At 52.9% G+C, this 22,345-nt stretch overlaps 1 protein-coding gene across 1 annotated transcript in view; it reads right to left on the bottom strand.

Annotated features, from left to right (window-relative positions):
* Positions 1–22,345, bottom strand: part of GRIK3 (glutamate ionotropic receptor kainate type subunit 3) — a 236,410-nt gene that overhangs the window by 27,733 nt on the left and 186,332 nt on the right. The window contains exons 10-11 of the mRNA XM_003937493.4: positions 18,240–18,443; positions 1,507–1,730 (exon numbers count right to left, since the gene is read on the bottom strand). Coding sequence (XP_003937542.1) covers positions 1,507–1,730; positions 18,240–18,443 — 428 coding nt within the window. The remainder of the gene's footprint in view (positions 1–1,506; positions 1,731–18,239; positions 18,444–22,345) is intronic.

Raw genomic sequence — 22,345 nt, forward strand, 5'->3', positions numbered from 1 at the left:
CCTTTTCTAGAAAGTCTCCCAGCCTAACCTTGGGCAAAAGGCTCTCACCTTCCCAGGCAGGAGTCAGGGTGGGAAGTGGGCGTGGCTGCCGGCAGCTGGCGAGGGGCCAGGAGTGAGGCGGGGGGATGGGACACACATCGAAAGGGCAGAACAGATGCTGGAAAAGCCGGGCGGCAGGGCGTGGGAGCCAAGAGATCGCGGGAGGTGCTGAAATCGTGGTTCGAGCTCTGCAGAGTGGCCCCTGGCTTTCAAAGCCTTGTTAGACCATTAGAGACAAGAGGCCTGATGAAGGCCTCTCAGTGGCAAGCTTGGCGGCTGCTGTGCCCACCAGGCAGGGCGGCCCCGGCAGCTCCAGGCCTCCGGCGGCACAGGGCTTGGGAAGCAGGACATTTCGTGGCTCGCAGCCTTCCCTTTGGTCTCTCGCAGTGAGGGAGGAGGCAGCGGGAGGCAGCGGAAGGGAGCGAAGTAGGGGGAGGGTGGCTTTGAAAGAAGGCTCAGGAGAAAAAAAGGCTGAAAACGCCAAGTCGTTGGATCTCAAATTCCCTCTCCAGAGAAGTCTCTCTTTGTACTTTGTTAGGATTTAGAGGAAAAAAAGGACCAGATCAGGGGCTGGAGCTGGAACCTCAAGGGAAAAGGCAGAGGGCACAGCTGGGAAGGGGTAGGGAGCTGGCCCCCACAGCCAACAACCCGGGGCAGGGGCGGACCACTGGATGGAGGTGTGGGTCGTAGATAAAAGGCCTGGTGACCCCCATGGTCAAATGCGGCAAGTTTCACTTATTGGCTGTATGCCTGGCAAGTGGTGAGACTTTCTGAGCCTCCAACGGAGGCTGGGAGAATTAAATAAGAAAACGGCTGCGAAGTGGAGAGCACCACGCTTGGCAAGCTCCAGGCGTTCAGTGGGCACTGGGCTAAACCTGCCCCTAGTGACCTCCTCCTCCACCCACCAGCAAGGCTGCGCTATGTCTACTTTATTCGAACAGCCAAACGTGCACACATGTTGCTAGCGTGGAGCCCAGACGGGGATGTGTGTATGCGTGCCACGTTTCTGCATGTGGGGATGGGTGTGAGTTTATTGGGCACTGTTCCGCCTGCTGTTGTGGCTTTGATAGACACACCTGCTTTCCAAGTTCTAAGCCACCCGCTGGGCCACCCAGTGTCCTGGGTCTCCTGCACCAGGGGCCTGGCTCAGGTGGCACAGCTTTGGGCAGTAACTTGACCTCTTCAAGCCTGCTAATGGGACCTGAGGTGCAACTGCTGCATCTCAGAGTCACAGACGCAGACCAGGGTGAGGACCAGGTGATTCAAGTGTGGGGCCAGCGAGGAGCAAGGCATGGAATGTTCCCTGAGGGGTGCAAAGGAATCTGAGCCACAGGGAGTGGAAGAGGACTGGGCACAGTGGTGGACTGGGCCTTGGGCCTTCTGTGACAGGGGCTGAGGAAGTGAGGATCTGCCTGGCCCTGAAACCTTCAACCTTGGGCTCGACATCTGGCCAAGGAATTGCCTTACCTGGCGATGACGAAGAGGACACAGCTGACACCCAGGTAAGCGAGGAGCACATACATCCAGATGTCTGGGGACAGGGGATTGAGGAAGGAGAAGACGCTGGGGTTGGTGCCATTGGGCTTTCGATACAGGATGCTCACGCCGAGTGTCATGAAGGGCTTGGAGAAGTCAATGGCCTTTTCTCGAACATGGGTGATGGTCAGGGGGGCCACGGCCAGATCTGCCTTCTGCAACCAGACAGAGAGACAGACCGACTGTGAGCAGCGTCTCAGAAGAGCGGGAGACAGAACACCCTTGCTGGAGGAGAGATGAGGGTGGCGTCAGTTGTCCAAGCCCCAGGTCACTAACAGTTCTTCTGTTTCCACCTTTACTAACCCTCCTTCAGGGCCAGGTCGGGGTGCTGGGGAGACAATGATGAATTCAACTTAACCTCTGCTCTCTGAGAGCTCACGGTCTTGAAGGAGAGGATGGTGGAGTCAACGTGCAGAGAAGGGAACTCTATTAAAGCTGTAACCCAAGCGCTCCCTTCTCAAAAATGGTGCTTTGTCAAATAAATGCAGTTCAGTAACCTACAAACATTCAAAAATAGCTTGTGCTTTTTATTGGTGTCTTTCAAAATCACAAAGAGGACACAGAATGCACCACGACGCTTATTTAATTTGCTTTCCTCTCCCATCCACTACTCGAATGCTTCACCACATTCTGGATTTTATATCCTAAAGGCCCTCCAAACACAAGTTAGGCAAAGGTAATCCCCCATTTGGGAGAAACCAGGCAGGCGGGCTGGGCGCGGTGGCTGATGCCTGTAAGCCCAGCACTTTGGAAGGCTGAGGCAGGAGGATTGTTTGAGCCCAGGAGTTTGAGAACGGCCTGCAAAACATAGCAAGACTCCATCTTTACAGAATATTTAAGTTAGCTGGGTGCAGCTGTTGTCCCAGCTCCTCGGGAGGTCGAGGTGGGAGGATTGCTTGAGGCTGGGAGGTAGAGGCTGCAGTGAGCCATGATTGCGCCACCGCGCTCCAACCTAGGCAACAGAGTGAGACTTTGTTTTGAAAAATAAGAAAAAAAAAAAAAGGAAAGGAAACAAAACAAGCAAATCCAGGGCCCTTATTAATAGGAGGTGGTGCGGAGTGGGAAAGAAGGGGGTGGAGTAAAGCTAGGAATGCTATGTTAATAAATTTTCGCCTATCACAATTTTTTTTTTTTAGACGGAGTTTCGCTCTTGTTACCCAGGCTGGAGTGCAATGCCGCTATCTAGGCCTACCGCAACCTCCGCCTCCTGGGTTCAGGCAATTCTCCTGCCTCAAGCCTCCTGAGTAGCTGGGATTACAGGCGCGTGCCACTATACCCAGCTAATTTTTTGTATTTTCAGTAGAGACGGGGTTTCACCATGTTGACCAGGATGGTCTCGATCTCTTGACCTCATGATCCACCTGCCTCGACGCCTATCATAATTTTAATGAGGGGAAGAATTAAAGTTCATTTTCTTTGGTCTAAGCTTTTCCTGATTAAAAAAATCTAGATTCCCTCATCCCATCCCATCTTTTCAGCCTCACCCCACTAGCATCCTCCCCCACGAGGCCCCAATTAAACCACTTCCTGCTTACTGCAGCCCCTCCTTCAGCCCCCTGCGCTGCACATCCCACGCGGTTTCGGATGTCCTTTCCCGGTTGGCTCCTTCTCACCATGTCCGCCTTCCTCTGCACACCCTGCCTCTTCCAGAAACCCGCCCTCGCAGCCTCCATCTCCAGACTCCCAGGAAGCCAGCTCTGCTCTGCTTGAATGGCGGTCTGTGCCCCCTGCAACATTGTGTCTGATCTGCTTATTGGCCTGTGAGTTCCTGAGTGCAGCTGGAGCTGGGGCGGGGTCTCTGCTTCTTTTCTTCATCCTCAAGCCCTATCTCAGCCTCTGGAATGTTCGTTAATTAATAACCTTCCCCTGTGAGAGGCTGCCCCTGGAGCTTCTGTGGATATTTACACCTCAGTGTGAACTAAGTTATCACTTCCCTTCCTCAAGTAGGACAGGACAGAACGGGAGGCTGGGCCCTAACAACCAGCTTTAAAGCCCTTTTTGCCAAGCGGGACCTCCCTCTGACACCCCTTTCCAAGGCGATGCCTCTAGGTGGCCATCCATTGACTTGGTCCAACTCCATTCATCCACTCACTATGTCATGAAATCCAAGAGACACCAGGGATACAGAGCTGACCCAAACAGACATGGCTTCTGCCCTCATGGAGCTTACAGTCTAGTATGGGAGACAGACATTAATCAAATTGTTTACTAAAGGGTAGCTGCTAATGCTAACTCTGACTTCACTCATCTTAGAACAGGAACTAGCAATCCTGTCAAAATCAGATGTCAAGGAGGGAAGGGCTAGTATGGGCGGAATCAAAGCTCTGGACAGCTCTGCAGGTGCCCCCGGCTGGGAGCAGTTGGGAAATACAACTTTGACCCTGCCCACCCAATGTTTCTCCTTCTAACAGCAGCCCCCACACCCCATCTGACACTTGGAGTCCAAGGATTCGATGACCTTCAGAACCTGGGAAAGATGGGGAGGAAGAGCCTATTGTAAAGGCTCTTTCTTTTGTAAATTTCTGAACGTGTAAGTTGGAATTTGCCTGGCTGAAGGCAGAAGAACCAGCAAGCTGCTGCCACCCCAGCTTCTGGAGTCCTCAGTTCAGGGTGCATATGAAAGAAAGCAGCAGCAGAAAAAAGAAAAAAGAAAAAAAGAACTGTAGAGTGGTGAGCAAGAGACCTAGTCCTTGGTGACATGGAGCTTCCGGTTGAGTGAGCCCCTGCTGGGGCTGTAGATAGGATTGCTGGGTAGGGTGGGAGCGTGAGTGAGACACCCTGAAAGGTTCCTTTCAGTCCTAAAGTTCTAGGATTCTCCATAATGTTGCCGTGACAGAGATGTAGAGGGCCTCTGATTCTAGAACTTGGCGTCTCCAAGTCCTGTCCCTTCAAAGTCCAGTCATGTGCTGCCCAACTGTCTTGGTCAACAGTGTACTGCATACGCAACAGTGGTCCCATAAGATTAGAATACTATTTTCACTGCACTTTTTCTATGTTTAGATACGTTTCCGTACACAGATACCTACAGTATGCAGGAGAGTAACATGCTGTACAGGTTTGTACCTAGGAGCAATAGGCTATACCATACAGGCGAGGTGTGTTGTAGGCACTACCATCTAGGTGTGTGGAAGTACAGCCTATGATGCCCCAACTACGATGAAAATGCCTGATGACATTTCTCAGGATGTATTCCTGTTGTTAAGTGATGCTTGACTGTATATTGCATTGCATTGGGAGGTTCTGTTCCGACTCCAAAGTCATTATCATTGCTCAAAATGCTTTTGGAATTGGTCTCTGGAAATGGCCTCCTGGACTTGAAGTGGATTCTTGGGAAGAACCTCAATGTCAATGAAGGTGGTGAACCTCCTTTGACTTTTGATGGCAAGTTGGATAAGAGAGTTGTGGCTGGGGCATAGGGGTGTTTGTAGCCAATGATTATTTCAGGGACTGGTGAGAAAGCGAATCACATGGTTTTCTTGCCAGCCCCTCCCCCAAATCCTCTGAGAGCCTTTGAAATCTCCCTGCTGTTCTTCCTGCTCTTTGGTTTTAATGGGGTTGGGAGACCGAGGCATCCTCAGCATTCTGCACCTGCGGCGGGAAGACACCTGGTCAATATGACCTTCACTGGGAGTTTGGATTTGTGTTCTCCCTTGGGCTTCAGGAAGGCTGGAGTTCTCCACTTCTCTTCTGGTTAAGGCAGAAAATACATTTCACTGTTGGTTACGATTTCCCTGAAAAAGGCATTATTTTGTCCAACTTCCCTTGAAAGATGGGAACAGATGTCAAGCCTTTGCTGTTTCAGTTCATTACTCAGAATGAAAGGCCCAATCTTGGCAGGCTCTTCCCACTTGCTCAAGTTTTCTTTGAGGATGATTCATAAAATCATAGGCTGTCAGAGCTGGATGAGAGACCTTCAAGTCTATTTGAGGAATACATCTATTCCGATCCCACATTTTTTTTTTTAACAGAAGGAAACTGAGGCTTGGAGAGAAGCTCCTTGGTCTTTGCTATAGTATTTACAGTAATCATGTCCTGGAAAGACATCAAACCCCTCACCTGTACAACACTTTCGTTGGTCTTACACCTGTTTTGTCAACCCTCCTGCCTCACCAAAGAAATTTCTGTACTATTTCTAAACCTTTGGACCCGGCGGTTTATTAAAAAATGTTTATTTCTAAACCTTTGGACCCGACAATCTTCCCAGGATATTACTTCATCCCCATAAACAGCTTTCCACTTGCCAAGAATCTGTTGGGATCCTCCTGGCTCCTCCTCCTCCCAGCCTCCTCTATCCTTGCTTGAGGTCATCTGGCCCCATCCGTCCTACCACGTCCCCAGCTCCCAAAACTGAAGGTAAGAACGATTTAAGCTGCTATAATTCCAACCTTTGGTCCTCAGTCTCCAGATACCCTGGCTGCTGGTTGAATCTTGCCTTGTACCCTAGACTAAAACCTGGACATCTTCCTACCAGGTTCTAGGAATGGGGTTGGGACTGTGGTCCTGGCTCTAACAACTTGTCACTGATCAGCCTTCTCTTAGGACAGGGGTCCTCCCCAGCATCTGAGATCTGGCCCCTGACTCCCAGCTTGCTGCCTGTGTCTGGTGTCCCTGCTGGTAGCTGCCTGCTTTGATTTCCAAGTATGGTTCCCACCAGATTCCTCACCTCCGTTCTTCGCCTCTTAGTTGGGATCCCCATCGGACATGCCAAGCACGACTCAGTGTATTGCATATACCGCCTATGCGATCTCTCCAGTAGCCCTGCCAGGTAGTCAACATCCTCGCCATATTCCAGATGGGGACAGGGTGGCTCAAGCAGGCCAGGAGGCTTATTTAAGTTGGTAAGTGGCTGAGCTGGCACTTGGACCCAGTTTACTGTGATTTCAAAGCCCAACATTTTACCACTCTACCATGCAAGCCACATGTAATAGGTTGAATTGTGCCCCCCTCCCCATTATGTTCAGATCCTAACCCCTGGTACCTGTGAGGGTGACCTTATTTGGAAATAAGGTTTTTGCAGATGAAATCAAGTTAAAACGAAATTATATGAAATGAGGGTGGGCCCCAAATCCAATGACTGGTGTCTGTTTAGGAAGAGGAAAAGAGGGACCCGGGCACAGGGGCTCACGCCTGTAATCCCAGCACTTTGGGAGGCCAAGGTGGGCGGATTACCTGAGGTCAGGAGTTTGAGACCAGCCTGGCCAACATGGCGAAATCTCTTCTCCATCAAAACCACAAAAATTAGCTAGGTGTGGTGGCATGTGCCTGTAATCCCAGCTACTCGGGAGGCTGAGGCAGGGAGAATTGCTTGAACCTGGGAGGCGGGGGTTGCAGTGAGCTAAGATCAGGCCACTGTACTCCAGCTGGGGCGATAGAGCAAGACTCGGTCTCAAAAAAAAAAAAAGAAAGAAAAGAAAATGAGGAAGACAGAATGTACAGATACACACAGAAGGCCATGTGATGCTGAAGGCAGGGGCTGGAATAGTAGAAACAAGCCAGAAGCACCAAGGACTGCACAGATACACACAGAAGGCCATGTGATGCTGAAGGCAGGGGCTGGAATAGTAGAAACAAGCCAGAAGCACCAAGGACTGCTAGCCACACCAGGAGACTGGATGGAGGGAAGCACGGAACAGGTTCTCCTCCAGAGCCTCCAAAAGGAACCAGCCCTGCTGACAGCTTCATTTCTCATTTCTGACCTCCAGAACTGACAGAGTAACTTCCTCTTATTTGGGTTTGGCACTTCACAGCCGTTTGGTGTGGCAACTCTAGAGAACTAACACACCTGCCACCTAGACCATGTGCGGGATGCATGGGGCTCCTTCCACGTCCTGCTGCTGTCCTCACCCCAGCACCTGTTCCACTCTGAAGAGCAAGCTTCATGCCTGGGCTCACCCTGCCTTGTCCTGAGCCCAGTGTTGCATTCCCGGAGACCTGAACTTGACTCTGGCTCCTGATCATGGGACTTCCCAGCATATGGCAGCTGCAGGAAGTTGCTGGTAAACTTGGCCAGCCCCAGGTCCCTCTGCTGCTTCCACAGCTGCCTAAGAAAACCAGCCTCACTCCTACCATGCATATGGGACTCTTCCCTGGGGACTCTGCTGGCATCCCGCACACATCTCTAGTATGTGGCATCCTGGAATTCATCTTCTGCTCTTGTCCTAAAGTGGTGTTTCTCCAGCTAGAATCTATCCCTATCCACGGTGCTAATTAAAGTAGGTCAGGACGTCCTCATGCCCTTGGGGTAAAAAATTCTTACTAGGGTTGCTTACAGCCATGCATGATCTAGCCCAGTGCTGTCCAACAGAACTTCCTGCAACTACGAAAAGGTTCTCTGTCTTCCCTGCCCAATATGGCAACCGCGGGCCACACGTGGCTGTCCAGCAACTGGCTTGGAAGACTGAGGAACTGAATTTATACTTTAATTGAATTTTAATGAATTAAAGCTTAAAATTAAATAACTCCGTGTGACTGGTGGCTGCTGCATCAAAAGGCTCTCCAACATTCCTTGCTCTGTCCTCCCTTCTTCTCTTCTTCCCAGCCTTCCTGCAGGCCCTGCAATCCATGCTCTCTCTCTTACCTCCGGATGTTGCACACGAACTGTTCTCCACCTAGAGCCTCTTCCTCCCCAGACTCTTTGTCTAGTGAATGCCGACTTCTGCTTCAGATCGCAGCCCAATCATCACTTCCACAGACACAAGCCTCAGAGGAAATCAGGACTCCCTGGAGACTACTCCCGTCGCACCAGCCGCTTGCCGCTCCCAGCACTGATCACGGTTGTGATTTTAGAGGTATTAGCTGATTCTCTGGGTGTTTTCACCCTGCACCTTGAGCTCCTGAGAGTGAAGCTGGAGCCTGTTACCTTTTCACTGTTGTGTGCCCCATGGCTGGCACAGTGTGTGACACACAGTAGGCCTTTTGTAGAGACTCTGGGAATGAATGACTAGGATGCTGCTGGTTAAGAGAAGACACCCAGCGAGCATGTCCTCAGGGTCAGCTGGCAGTGCACATGGCCCTTTACAAGAGGATAAAGCAAGTCACAGATAATGTGTCTGCTGCTGAGCCACAGCCTCTATGCTTAAGAAAACGCTGTGTCCCTGAGGGGCCCCGGACAGGAAGCTGTCCACACGTTTGGACAGAGGGGAAACAGGTGCTAGCACATTCGTAAGTGTCAGCCAATGTGTCAACTACTAGAAGCTGTGATTCATTCACTACCTTCCTGAGCTGACAGCAGCCTCCCTGCCTAACGGCAAGGAAAGATGTGTATGCCCCTCCTGGGCCTGCGAGAACAGCTCAGTTCCTGAGGTCCAGCAAGCTCCATCCCTGTGCCTCTGTCCTTCGGGAAGGATGGGCAGGTCTTCCCTGTTTCATAGACCCCATAGAGGTCCCCAGGATGGATGCACCATGGGCTCCATGTCCCATCACTACATGTTCTCTCCCGGCCACCTCATACACTGACAGTCATATTGGCCCAGACAGGGCATGGCCTGTCCTAGCAAAACCCAAGGGAGCCAGAGGCTGTGAGCCCCCCTCCCCACAGGCCAGGTCCTGGTTACACACTCCCATAGCCCCCTAACTGCTCCTTTGTGCCCTTACCATTATGGAATTTTTATTTGCAAGTCACTATGAACGCCCAGCTCCTCTGCCAGGATATACAGTCCAGGAGCGTGGGGGAATGAGCTTCTTTCACTCCCTGATGTGTCTCTAGGGGCTAACACAAAGCCTGGCACAAAGTAGGGGCTGAATCAAATTTTGCTGGAAGAACGAGCATCAAAATACCCTTACCGCAGCCTAATGGGCTGAGCTCTGGCCTCAGGTCCCCTGCATTACCTCCCACCAGTTCACCTGATCCTGTCCCCTGCCCACCTCTCTCCAGAGTTTAGAGCCTGCTGCTTGTGGCCTGGCCCCGATGAACCCACCTGAATGCCGGGTTACACACTCTTCTACCTTCTGACCTGTCAGTGAACCCTAGCACTGATAGCCCTCCTGTGCCCTCATTCCCACCTCAAACAGGTCCTGGTGACACCCTTAGCTCCGCAGAGCTCCCCAGTCACTGCTCTGGGCAACCAGGCTGGCCTGTGGAGGATCCACTTTTGGAACCCATCTCCTTCCCCTGCCCTCAGGTGAGCTCCCAGCATGTCCAGCTCCAAAGAGCCCTGCTCCAGGCTGGGACAGTGGGAGTTGCAGACGGGGGTTGGGGCCAACACATGCAGGTCAGAACTAAGGTCAAGTTCCTAGCCGGGAGGAAGATGGGACGCGGTGGGGAAAATGGTAGTGTGTCGTTGACAGCAGATCCTCCCGTCACACCTGCCAACGGAGGCTGGGAACCCAGAGTTCATAGTGCCATTGTCTATCCTCCCCTCTTCTCTTCCTCCCAGCCTTCCTGCAGCCCCCCAATCCATGCTATCTTTTTTTTTTTTTTTTTGAGACGGAGTTTCGCTCTTGTTACCCAGGCTGGAGTGCAATGGCGCGATCTCGGCTCACCGCAACCTCTGCCTCCTGGGTTCAGGCAATTCTCCTGCCTCCGCCTCCTGAGTAGCTGGGATTACAGGCACGCGCCACCACGCCCAGCTAATTTTTTTTTGTATTTTTAGTAGAGACGGGGTTTCACCATGTTGACCAGGATGGCCTCGATCTCTTGACCTCGTGATCCACCTGCCTCGGCCTCCCAAAGTGCTGGGATTACAGGCTTGAGCCACCGCGCCCGGCCCATGCTATCTTTCTTACCTCTGGATGCTGCACATGAACTGTTCTCCACAGTTGGGGTTGGGGGACAGCTTCCCAAATCCATGTCCTCCTTCACCCAATCCTCATCACCAGCTTCTGCTGCATAACCAGATATCCTGCCTGGATTCCCCCGACTGCTGCTGGTGAAGGGGACAGGGCATGGCTAGCCCCAACCTCTCGAGCCTCCAAGATCTTCCCCTAAAGTTTTCCGGGATGGATCACAGTGACTGCCCACTGCTCTCTGATCTGCAGGACCTGTCAGCCCAGGCCCCAGTCTGGGAGGAGCCAGGGAAGCTCTTCCACTCAGCCACATTTCTTGCTCAGAAGACTTGCCCTCATCGAGTATTTATACCTATTCATAGATAACTGCCCATTTCTTCCACTAGCAGGTAGGATCTGGAGGATCAGGGAAGGGATCCTGCCTGTTGTGTTCACTGTTGTATCCACGGCTGCTAGCATGGGGCCTGACTTGATAGATTTTTTGAAGAAATGAGTAAATCAACCACTGGGAGCGCTGGAGGTTTAAGAGATCTCTCAGCAGGTGCTGCATCAGCAGTACCACCCTGCAGGTGGCGGCGGGGGGGGGTAAGGGGAGCAGGGGCGGGGAGATACCGAGTCAGAATATCTGTAGATGACCTGCCACCCAGCTGTCAAACTTAACAATGAACACTGTGGCCATCGATAATCTTGGAAAATAGCACCCTGAAAAGCCCACATACATCTAAATAGATGGGGAACAGGAGCTAGAAAATTTGTGTCAACCAGTGTGTCATGTCCCGGTGGTTGGCACACAGGTCTCCTGAGATGATGGATGTCTGACAGTGAGAAAGGACGGGTGTGCCTCTCCCAAGCCTGGGAGAGCTGCCTGGTTCCTGAGTCCCCACAAGCACCAGCCTGTGCCTGTCTCTTAGGAAGGCTCGGCGGGATTTCCCTGCCTCAGGGCACACTCCGAGGGCGCGACCACAATCTCCACTGCCATCTCTAAAAGAATCCTGTCCCCAATCCCTGGGTGTCCACAAGATGCTGTCTGTCCAGGGCCCAGCACAGTTCACAGTCCTGCCAGTGCTCTGGGACTCCACACACTCAGCTGCTGCCCCAGGCAGTGCCTGACCAGGTAGAGGCTTCAGCAGCCCCGCCATTCACCCAGGCATGTGTCTTAGACCTGCCTGGGACATCTCCTCCTCATTCTTCAAGTCGCAGCCTAAGAGTCAATTCCTCAGGGCAGCTGGAGGCATTTTCCTCAAGGTTATACCCCCAAAGCCCTCTATCTTCCCCATTGCAGCACTGACCAAAATCTTAATGAAACCTCACTTGTCCGATTCACTGTTTGCCCCTGGAGAGTAAGGGCCATGTCTGCCTCAGGCACCCCACTCCCTAGTCACTGCCCCGGGTCTGGCACATTATCAGTCGGGGCTAAGCTCAGATCCCTCTCAGGCAGCTTTCCAGATCCTCTGGCTCTGGCCATCGTTATGCAGGTCCAATCTGATGGCATTTCAACTCCTGCCCACCTGGCCACCTCTGGCCTCCAGCCCTGTGGCTTCTCATAGACAGTGGCTCCCATGCCCACCATGCCAAACCCAGAATGCATGGGAGTCAGGAGCTGGTGGATAAACCTGTTTTCCCTTTCTCTGCTTAACCCCAAGAGATGGTCCTGGGGCGCACTTTGTAAAGCTTTTCTGGGGTGCAGACTCATAGACTGAGACATCAGTCACCCTCCAGGGCAACCAGCTCAATAACACATCCTTTGTAACCTTCCTCCTTCCTGATCCACATCCCTTGCCCCTGCCCGTCATTCTGTCCCTGGATTCACAGTCCCTAATTGAGTAACGGCACCATCCCCTGACTCAGGCTCTGCTTTCCAGGCTCCTAGGTTAAGACAGTGCTCAGTGAAATTTTGTGGAATTGATATAGGAAGGAACGATCCCCAGCAGGGGAGCTTGCGTGTTTCTGCTGCTCCTTCTGACCTCGGGTTCTCCATACTCCCTTCATCCCTGAAGCTCTGCTGCTCTCTTGCACCTGTTTGTCTGGACCCGGTCCCCTGCCAGGCTCTTTCCAGCCCTTTTCCCAGGCTAGTCTGTCCTCACTGAATTCTGGAGCTGATGGTTCTGCAGGGACTCTCAGTGGGGTCCCAAGTCCCTCCTGCGCCCCTCACCTGCCTACCTGGTCTCCCCAGACAGACTCTGGAGACATCCTGAGCTTCCCCAGGGCTCCACGGTCATTGCTCTGGGCAACCTGGTTGCCCTGACAAGAGTCCAGCTTTGCAGTGTCCCTTGCTCTCAACTGCCCTGTCCCCTCCAGGATTCTGATTGCCCCAGCTGAGCACCCAGCATGTTTCGCTTGCAAATGTGCTGGCCCAGCCCAAATAAGGTAGCTTGGGCAGAGCATTTCCTGGCCACACAAACTAGAGTGTGAGGCTCCTTCTGACACCCATGCGGGCCAGAACTCAGACTTGCTTCCAGTGGACGACGGTGGACACAGGGGACAATGGGGTCATGGCGTTGACGTGAGACCCTCTTCTCACACACCACAGCTGCGAAGCCAGCTAGTCATGACCCACAGCCATGTCTCCGGGCAAAGCATGCAAGTCCAGGCATTTGTCCACGTGTCCCTCATCCAGCGAGGCTGCTGTGTGTGTGTCCAGCCCATGCCGGGTGTTGCGGCAGCCGCCAAGTTTGGCCCAGCAGCTACTCCTCATTGGAAGAAGCGTCACACAGGGAAACGGCACTTCTAGCCGTGCCACCCTCCCTGAGCTGCACTGTGTGTTGCCAGGAAGCAGAGGGGATGCATCGGGGGGTGGTTACAACTTCTTCCCAGGAAGGTGTGCGGTATGCTAAGGCTACCTGTGATGACTCCTGGTCTCCACTGTGTTCCATCCTTCATCCTGGTCCAGCCCCATCTATGAGCCAGGGGAAACTCCTTATCTGGCCATCCACACTGCAGTGAGATGTAACAGCTTAGAGAGAACAGGGCAAATTTCCCGTGGCCTGCAGAGTTTTTATGCATGCCCTTTAGCCTCCCTCCTGCTCCGATGCAGGGGCCTGGGAGGCAGCCAGGACAGAATTCTGGGTCTCCGAGGGTGAAGTGTGAGAGCAGGAGCACTCGAGGACTCTGCTGGGGCTGACCCAGTAGCCCCAGGAGGTCATGCTTGGACCAACTCGTGGATGCTCGTTCCTCGTCTCCCTTGACGTCCTTGTGGCCTGTGACCCTCCTCCCTTTCTAGTATCCTCTCCTCCTTGGGTCTCCCACACCCCATGCCCTTCTGATTCTCTTCTTTCCCTTGCCAGCCCAGGCATCTTGTGGCTTCCACCCTTTCATTTGTGCCAGGCAGGGTGCCAGCCCAGGTCCTCATCTCTGCTCTCCCTGAGCAGCTCTCTCCACCTCCCAGGCTCCCTGCAGGATGTGCTGACGACTCCTAGAGCTCAGCCCCCAGCCCTGCTCCTTCCTCCAAGTGCCCAGCCACAGGGCCAGCCATCTACAGGGATCCCAATCCCAACATATCCCAAATGGACCTCACCATGTTTCCCAAATCCTCAATTTCTCCAGGGGAGCTTTTGATCTGGGCAGGACACCATCACCTCCTAACTGTCCAGAATAGAATTCCGTGCCCCGTTCTTCACCCCTTCCTTCCCCACCTCCTCCATCCAACCAACCCCAGCCTCATTGGTGCCGCCTGCTTGTCTGCTGGCTGCACATCTACTCCCCTCCTTTCCTAGAGCAGCACTCCGAGTGAGGCCACCATGCTCTCCCTGCTCAGGTCCCAGCGATGGCCTCCATACTGGCTCAGGTTTGGCCCAGCAGCAGAGCGACCTTCCTCAAATGCCAAGTCAATGTCACCCCCGGCTCCACCTTAGTGGGTTCACAGTCTCCACAGCCCCCGGGATTCAAGTCCGGTTCCTCCATTCACACCTGCGACTCTTCAAGGCCCGTCTCCTTCCCCCTTCTCCAGCAGCAGCCCTCCTCTCGGCTCCAGTCACTCCACTCTTGGGGTTCTGCCTCCGCACTCCCCAAGCGGGCTCCTGGGCACCTGGTGCCAGGACACAGAAGCTCTGGATGGCAGATGGGAACTCCCAGTGTCATAAAAGGCCAATGCCTCAAGTAAAGTTAGGGGGTGGCACCTTGATGGATGCCTCCGTTCCTTGTGAGTCTGATCAATGTGAGTTAGTTCCTTGAGGCTCCTTATCTGGATCCAGTGGGCGTAAGGTCTAGCTCCTGGACTACTGTGGTCTGGCAGGATGACCGTGGCTGAGGGACCATCCTCCCACTGCCATCAGGTTCAGTCATGGATATACATTAGACAGGGAGGCTGTTCCTGGAAGGAACAGTGATGAGCAGGACAGCTCCTGTGTACTGAGCATTTACTGAGCACCAGGAACTCGGCAAAGCGTTTTGGTGCCGTATCTCACTAAATCTTCTCACCAATCCTGGGCAGGAGGCCCTTTTATTATCCCCATTTCGTAGATAAGGAAATGGAGGCCAGAGAAGAGGAATAACTTTCCCACTGTCAGCTGAAATGTGCTAGACCTAGAATGTGAACCGATTTCGGTTAGAATCCAGAGTCATCAAAACACGTGGGCATAATTTAAGGCACGGATGTGAGTAGAAGATTTTGGAAAGAGGAAACAGACAAGCAGGCAGTAAATATAGAGAGAGCGAAATTTGGAAGAGAGTGGGGGGTGGGGGATAATCACTGCTCTGTCTAATCGTGTTCGTTACCCCACCGTTCAAGACGACTTGGGCAGGCGAGTGTGTCAGCAGGAAGCGGTGCATCCTCTAGTTACCCCACCTTCCTCTGCACCCTTGGAAGACCACGTGGCATGGGACAGAGGCGAGCAAGGAGTATCTAGACAGGGCTTTTCAAGTTCTGCTGGTCACAGGCTTCATCTAGGGCCTCCAAATGGGCCCCGGCGGGGAGATACTTACAAAGGTGGGCATTCATCATCTTTACACCTACATTCAGATCCCTAATAAGGAAGTAATAATATTGGCAAGCCTTTCCATGCTTTCTATGGGCTAGTGAGAAGACTAATTATCTGACGACACTAATAAATGGTTATGATGTTATTAAAAATGGCACCAAGCTAGGATTAATGGGCTCATCAATTGCAGGGAATCGGGCTTAACAAGGCCCCCTGCATGTCCCGTCAGGTCGGTAACCCTGATGGATACTGGGCTACCCAAAGCACCGCCTGGCTGCGTGGAGGCTGTGGATGACACTCCCACCTTTTCCCAGCGGAGGGTCAGCTTAGGAAGGCCGGGGCTGACGCTGAGCTTCCCCGATCACATTCTCTTGCAAACAGCTCTTCAAAGCTCTGGGGCCACTGAAGATGCCGTGAGTGGTGAGGCTGGCCCAGCGCCGCTCACTTCTGCACACGGCCTCCACCTTCCGCGGGATCCTCCTTCCTCCCAGGCCAGCTTGCCTCTGCAGTGACAGACTCAGAGCCTAGCCAGAGCCCCAGACTCCGAGCCCCCCTCATAAACGCAGGGAAGTGGATAAGATAGAGGTGCCTCTGGGGCCTGCTGACTAATTTCCATAATAATTATAGTTATTACTAATAATGGTGACAACACCACTCCCTTCCGTTTATATCGAATCCTACAGTCTAGAAGCTGCTTCCCCACCAGTTGTCTCCTTTGAGGCTTACAACAAGCTGGGAAGAATGTGGGGCAGGTATGATTATCCTCAGTGCAGCCCAGGGAGATCAAGGGACTTCCTGAAGCCCCCTCCCCAGCCTGCAAGGAACAGTTGTAAGGATAAAAATAAAAATCATAACAGTAAATACTGACACGGTGCTGACTACGTAATACGCCATTAACTTAGTCCTCATAAGAGCCTTATAAAGTAGGTGCTATTAATAGCATTTCCCTTTGACAGATGCAGAAACTGAGACACAGAGAGGTTAGGAAACTTGTCCAGAAATGCACAGCTAGCAAGTAAAAGAGTGGGAGTCAAACCTGGCTGGAGTCCATGCTCTTTACCATTTGAGTCTCCTATTAGACTTCCACAGGAGCCCAATTTGCTGGGGACTGGGGAATGACTCCGTTGGGCCAGGCTCCAGCCCTCAGGCCTTGAGCTCTAGCCTCCCTCCCCACTTGCCACCTTCAAGGTCTCTGTAGGGCAACTCCCCTCAGACACAGGCAAGGGGACTTAACCGAAGGCCCCGAAGCTGCCTGCTCCCATCCTGGAGGGGCGAAGTCATAAAAAACCTTTGGCTGCTACTCTGTGGGTTGCAAAGATCCCTGCATGAATCGCCCTCTGTCCTGGCCCCGGGGGCCAGATTGGTTCTTTGTAGAAGCTGGAGCACAGGGCTATGAGGCAGGGAGCCTCCAAAGCCACCACTTTGAATTCTGGCTCCAACACTTCATCTTTCTCTGCTTCAGTCTCCCCATCTGTAAAATGGGTGTTAATAACAGTACCTACTTCACTGGGCTGTTCTAAGGATAAATGAAAGAAGGAATCTAAGGGGTCCAGTGTAGACCAGGTCCTTGAATTCAGCAGCAGCTCCTTGATAGAAAATGCTTCAGTCAAGCTGAAGGCCCTGAGCTGGAAGCCAGGTTATGTTTACTGAGGGCCAGGTAAGCCTGTGGAAATGGTGCCTTATTTAATTCCCTCAACAACCGTAGGAGCTATGGTAGTCGCTAATTACTCCTATTTTAGGCAGGACATGATGGCACCAGCCTATAATCTCAGCACTTTGGGAGGCCAAGGCAGGAGAATCACTTGAAGCCAGGAGTTTGAGAACAGCCCTGGACAACGAAGTGTGTCTACAAAAAAACTTAAAAATTAGTCAGGGGCAGTGGCTTGTGCCTGTAGTCTCAGGTATTCAGGAGGCTGAGGCAGGAGGATCACTTGAGCCCAGGAATTTGAGGCTGCAGTGAGCTGTGATGGCACCAGTGCACTCCAGCTTGGCTAACTGAGAAAGATTCTGTCTCTAATAATAATAATCATAACAACAACAACAACAGCAGCAGCAGCAGCAATGACTCCTATTTTAGAAGTAAAGAAATTGAGGCTTAGTGAGGTTGATGAACTCACCTGGTCACGCATGTTCTAGGTGGCTGAGGCTTGAACCCAGACCTGCTGGGCATCTGAGAACTATGATGTGTTTGCTCACAGCATCTTGCCAGGGTGCCTCCTACTGAACTTACTCTGGGCGAGCCTTGTGCTACGATGGCAGCAATCGCGTGAGGAGGGAGTATTAAGACACCCAATTTACAGACGGGGAACCGCTCAGAGAGGTCGAGTGACTTGCCTCTGTTCACAAAGCTAACGGGGAAGAACGGGGCCTCCTGATTCCTCCCCTTTTGTGGTGTCCTTAGCCTGTGGCTTCTCCCTCTTCCTCCCAATGTCCCAGGAAGCCCAGGTCCCTCCTGCTGTCTGCTTGGGCTCCCGGCTGCCCTCAGTCCTCTCCTGATCCCAGGCAGACGAAGAGGCTGACTCCTTGGTGCTTCTAGCCGGGGCTTGCTCATCCTTTCTTCCCGGACTCCCACTAGACCCAGCGTTACTCAACGCAGTGATAGACAGTTTTCTCTCTGTGTCCCAGAATCTGGTGCAATGTCTCATGTGGGTGCCTTGTCCCCAGAACTGGGGCAACCTCTGGTGGCTTTTAAAGGAACAGAAGGCACCAAGATGCCACAGGCCTCCTCCAGACCAAACTCACCAAAGATGCCAGTGGAGCCACCTCTGAATCAGATGGGGGCCGGTGCATCTGTGTTTGCATGAGAGGAATGGCATGGGGAGCATGAGCGAGGCAGCCCACGACAGCTGGGTACATTGCTTCAGCCGAGCCCCCCTCCCCAGTCCTCAAGGTCACAGCGTTTTGTCTCCATCACTCCTGCCCCCAGGGCCCTCCTCTGCCAGGATGCCCCGCGCTGCGGTGCAGACGGCGCTTGGCCACGCCTCCCGGGGCCCTGAGCCCTCCTGTGCTCCCATCCAGGCTTACGTGGTCGATGAGCTCCTTGACCATGCCGTTCCACTGGCCCTTGTCGTCCTGCGCCCCGTACTTGCCGTCCTCCACCAGCCGGATCTCGTAGGAGAAACCGAGGATGTGGGCCAGCTCTTTCAGCAGGTCGATGCAGTAGCCCTCGAACCGGTCGTTCCCGTACAGGGTCCTGTCGGACTTCCGAAACATGACAAACGGCTCCTCCTGCAGAGACAGATGGGCGGTGGGGGGTGACGTAGACTGAGCGGGGAGGGCAGAGGCAGGCTTGTGCTGGAGAGTCGGGGCCATGACCTCTGCTCAGGTTTTTATATATCGTTTGGCGTGGCTTAGACAACGGGCCCCTTGAAGTCAGGAGAAGGAAAGCATATGTCCTGAGGGCTGGCTGGGGCCTCACGAACGGCTACCTGGCACTGGGCGGGAGCTCCGTAGGCACTTACTCATTTAACTGCCCTGTGGTTACAGGGCTAGTGAGTGCCGGAGCAGGGCTTTGAGCTGGAGACTGATCCCAAACCCACGATCTCTCTGCTGCACCAGTAATACAGGCCAGGGTTCTCAGCGTGGGGCCCCTGCATGGGCAGCATCTGCGTCACCTGGGAACTTGTTAGAAATGCACATTCTCCGGCCCCACCCCCAGACCTAACTGAACCGGAAACTCTGGGGAGAGCCCAGCAATCTGTGTTTTCAGGAGCCCTCCAGGGAGTTCTGATGTCCACTCGCATCTGAGGACGCTGCTGCAGAAAGCCCTTCAGAAAGCCGTCTGCTCTAACTTCTCTCCCTACTCCGATTTACAAGATTAGATTTACACGCTCCCGGATGCCGATCTCTCTTTCCAAGAATCTCCTCAGTGCCCTGTGTTAGGGTCCCGGGGGAGTGATTGCTGGTAAGAGGGACAGCTCATTGGCATGTGGCTATGCCAGGCACTGGTTAATTAGCAAATGAGTCCATGCCCGTGGGTGCCTGGCACAGAGGCCAGTAGAGCCCCAGAGCTCAGTAGATGGGAACTGGCGTCACCTCATTTTGCCTTAATGTCAGCCTCCCAGCGTAGGTATGAACACTCCCATTTTATAGATGCAGAAAGTGAAGTTCATGAGGATATGTGACTTGAGTAAGAAAGTGAAGTTCATAAGGATATGTGACTAGCTGGCAGGGAGAGAAGATCCGAATGCAGGTTAGTGTGACCCCAGAGTGTGAGGTCTGTGCCTGAGGCCCTGAGGCCATGGTGCCCCTTCCTGGGGGGCAGGTGATCCCTAGGAGCGTGCTTGTGAGTCAGAGATGCCTGTTCCATGGCAGACCCCCCACCCCCGCCTGCCACAGGCTTCTTCCTCTCTGGGTGATGGGGAACCTGGGAAGGGATTTGAACAGGGCATGGCTCGGATTTCTCATTTAGAAACAAACCCGTGGCAACCCTGCAAAGAATAACTGGCAGAAGAGGCAGAAGAGTCAGTGGAGAGAAGCAGTGAGCACTTCATGCAGCCTGAGGTCAGCAGAGAGAGGAACTGTTGGCTCTGATGCAGCCAGGTCGCTGAATCCAGGTCAGCACACGTGTCCATGTTTCTGCTGGCACCATCTACCCGGCTTCACTCACAAAGCCCCATCCCAAGCCCGTGATGGATGTGCTGAACTCCCAGAAAATTCAACACAATTGAGTTCCTACTCTGCACCAGGCACTGATTTAAACTCTTTGTCACAGGCTGTTTGATTTAAGCCCCACTAGCTTGCAAGATAGTAACACTGTCCCCATGTGATAGATGAGGAAATTAGGGGTCAGAGAAGGTCAGTACGTTGCCCAAAATCACACAGGAGCTGAACTACAGTGATGGGCTCCAGTTCCAGTCCTTCCCAGTCAGCCTTGCGCTTCTCTCTGGCTTAGCTTTCCTGTCTGTTTCCTGGGGTCGGACCTTTCAAGTGAATTGGCTTTTCCAGATCCCCAGATCAGGTAAAGAGCTGCCATTCCAGAGCCTGTTCCTGGCCAACTCTAGTCTTCTTCTGACTCACCTGGGGCCTCCTTCCTTAGCCCCCTACCCCGTTCCTGCCTATAGCTCCTCAGCCTCTTCCTGTCAGTCAAACATCCCCAGACCTGCCTCAGCACCCCCATGTGACGGAATGCCTCAAGCCTTCAGCGAATGTGTGACCATGGTTAGCTGACAGAATGCATGTAAACCAGGAAGCTCACATCCACATGCCCACATTAAGGCACATGCTTGACTATGGAGGTGCCTCACCCTTCTCTCAACTGGTGGGGCCATTCCCTTGACCTCATGAGCCCCTGGGGTGGGGTGAGCACCGGAAGGCCTGGTGAAGACCCTCGTGGGAAGTCCAGAACAGAAGCTCACCAGCAGCCCACTGCGGGGCTCCCGCTGTGACGGGCAGGCTTGAGTCTTGTCCCTGCCTCCCAGCAAAGCTATTTCTCTAAATCCCATCCCGCCCCATGCTCGATCCACTGGAGCTTTCCACCAGTCCTTTGGGATGCTTCAGGAAAGAGCCGGTGGGGGCGGGGCAGTCTGTGAATCCCCTAGGGGTTCCCGACTATCCAGGGATTCTGAGAAAACCACTTCCCAGCTAACTGGGTAGGAAGCTGGACCCTCGGCTAGGCGCCATGCTTAACCTCAGTGCGTCTCTCATTCGCCTTCCAACCAAGTAGGCAGCTCAACAAGGTTGGAGAAGAGTCCATTTGGGGCCTGGGAAAAGTGCTGAGGCTGCGGGAAAGAGGACGCTGGCTGGTCCATGCACTACCTTTGTGCAAATTCGTCTCTAGACAATGCTTCCGCACCCTGGCATGGGGCCTGGCGCGCAGGGTCTTTTGGTTGACGCTCTTGTGCAGTGAACAAGTTGCACCACTGGACCTGGTGGCCCTGACTTTAGCTGATGGAAAGAATCAGAGAGACAGTGCCACCTTTCCCAGAGGACCCACCAACCACACATAGAATCCTAGGCAAATTTCACCTCCTGCTGTAAAATGGGAAAATAATAGAACCTACTTTATAAGGTTCTTGTGAGGATACAATGAGTCAGTCTATGAAAAGCACACAGAACAGTGCCTGGCAACTGTTAGCGGCCAATATTATTATTATTATTAATCATCATCCTTATCTACCTCCTGGATGTCATCTGGCTGGTTAGTGCAGTGACCCTTCCAGCCTAGAGGCCATGCCCAACGTCATCAAAGGTTAAAAACTCATGGCTGAGAGTGGAAAACCGTTTCCGGAAAGGTCCTGAGATAGCTTACTTCCTGACCCTGTCTTCACACCCCTCCCTGGCCTGATCCTCTAAAATTAGCACTTCATTTGTGAAGCCACCACAGCCCCAGAATCTATACATCTCCATATAAATATGCTGCCTTCAGAGCAGCTGTAAAATGCCATTAATTTTGGGAAGTGCTTTGCGGATGGCATACATATTTAACAGCCAAAGCCCAGAGCATTAAAATGGTGCTCGCCTTAGTAATGTGTCTCTAGACCTGCAACATTTCCTAGGGGGTAATTCTGAACTCCGCCAACTACTTATTCATGGACTATTTCACAATTTATTACTGGAAATGTCCAGACAGCCAATTCACAAGCTCTCTCAGCTGCTAATCGATTGCTCAGTGAAGGTGCCCTCAATTTCATAACTTCACGCTCTCCTATTGCTCTGGGAGAACAGCCGTAGGAACAGGGGTAATATTTCTCTTCAACAAGTCACAGAAAACAGGGGTCCAGAAAAATAACCATTTCTGACTTTCCGTTGCCGGGGCTCTTTGTCCAGTTTCTCTCCGATCACTTACCCCAGCGTGAAAGTCAAGCCTAGTGCTAATCCTCTCCCAATGACGGGACCCATGGAGTTGGAAGAGGGAGTCTTGGGGGTTATCCCCAAGTCAGGAAGGATCCAGGGGTTAGCTACCTAATATCTGCATTCTCAAGCTCCCTTCTAACTTAGGCAATATCAGCCTATAGCCACACATGCACACACAAATATACACCAGGTCCTTGGCACAAATGCACCACGTTTTCAGATGTCCTGTCTGCCCAGCCCTTCTCAGACACAGAGGCCGAGAACCCTGGACCTGAGGCCTTGGGTTTGGCCAGTTAGAAGCAGCACACAGTATCAGGAGGGCTGTTTTCCCAGCA

This window comes from Saimiri boliviensis, chromosome 11 (genome assembly GCF_048565385.1).
Source record: "Saimiri boliviensis isolate mSaiBol1 chromosome 11, mSaiBol1.pri, whole genome shotgun sequence".
Taxonomy (NCBI): Eukaryota; Metazoa; Chordata; class Mammalia; order Primates; family Cebidae; genus Saimiri; species Saimiri boliviensis.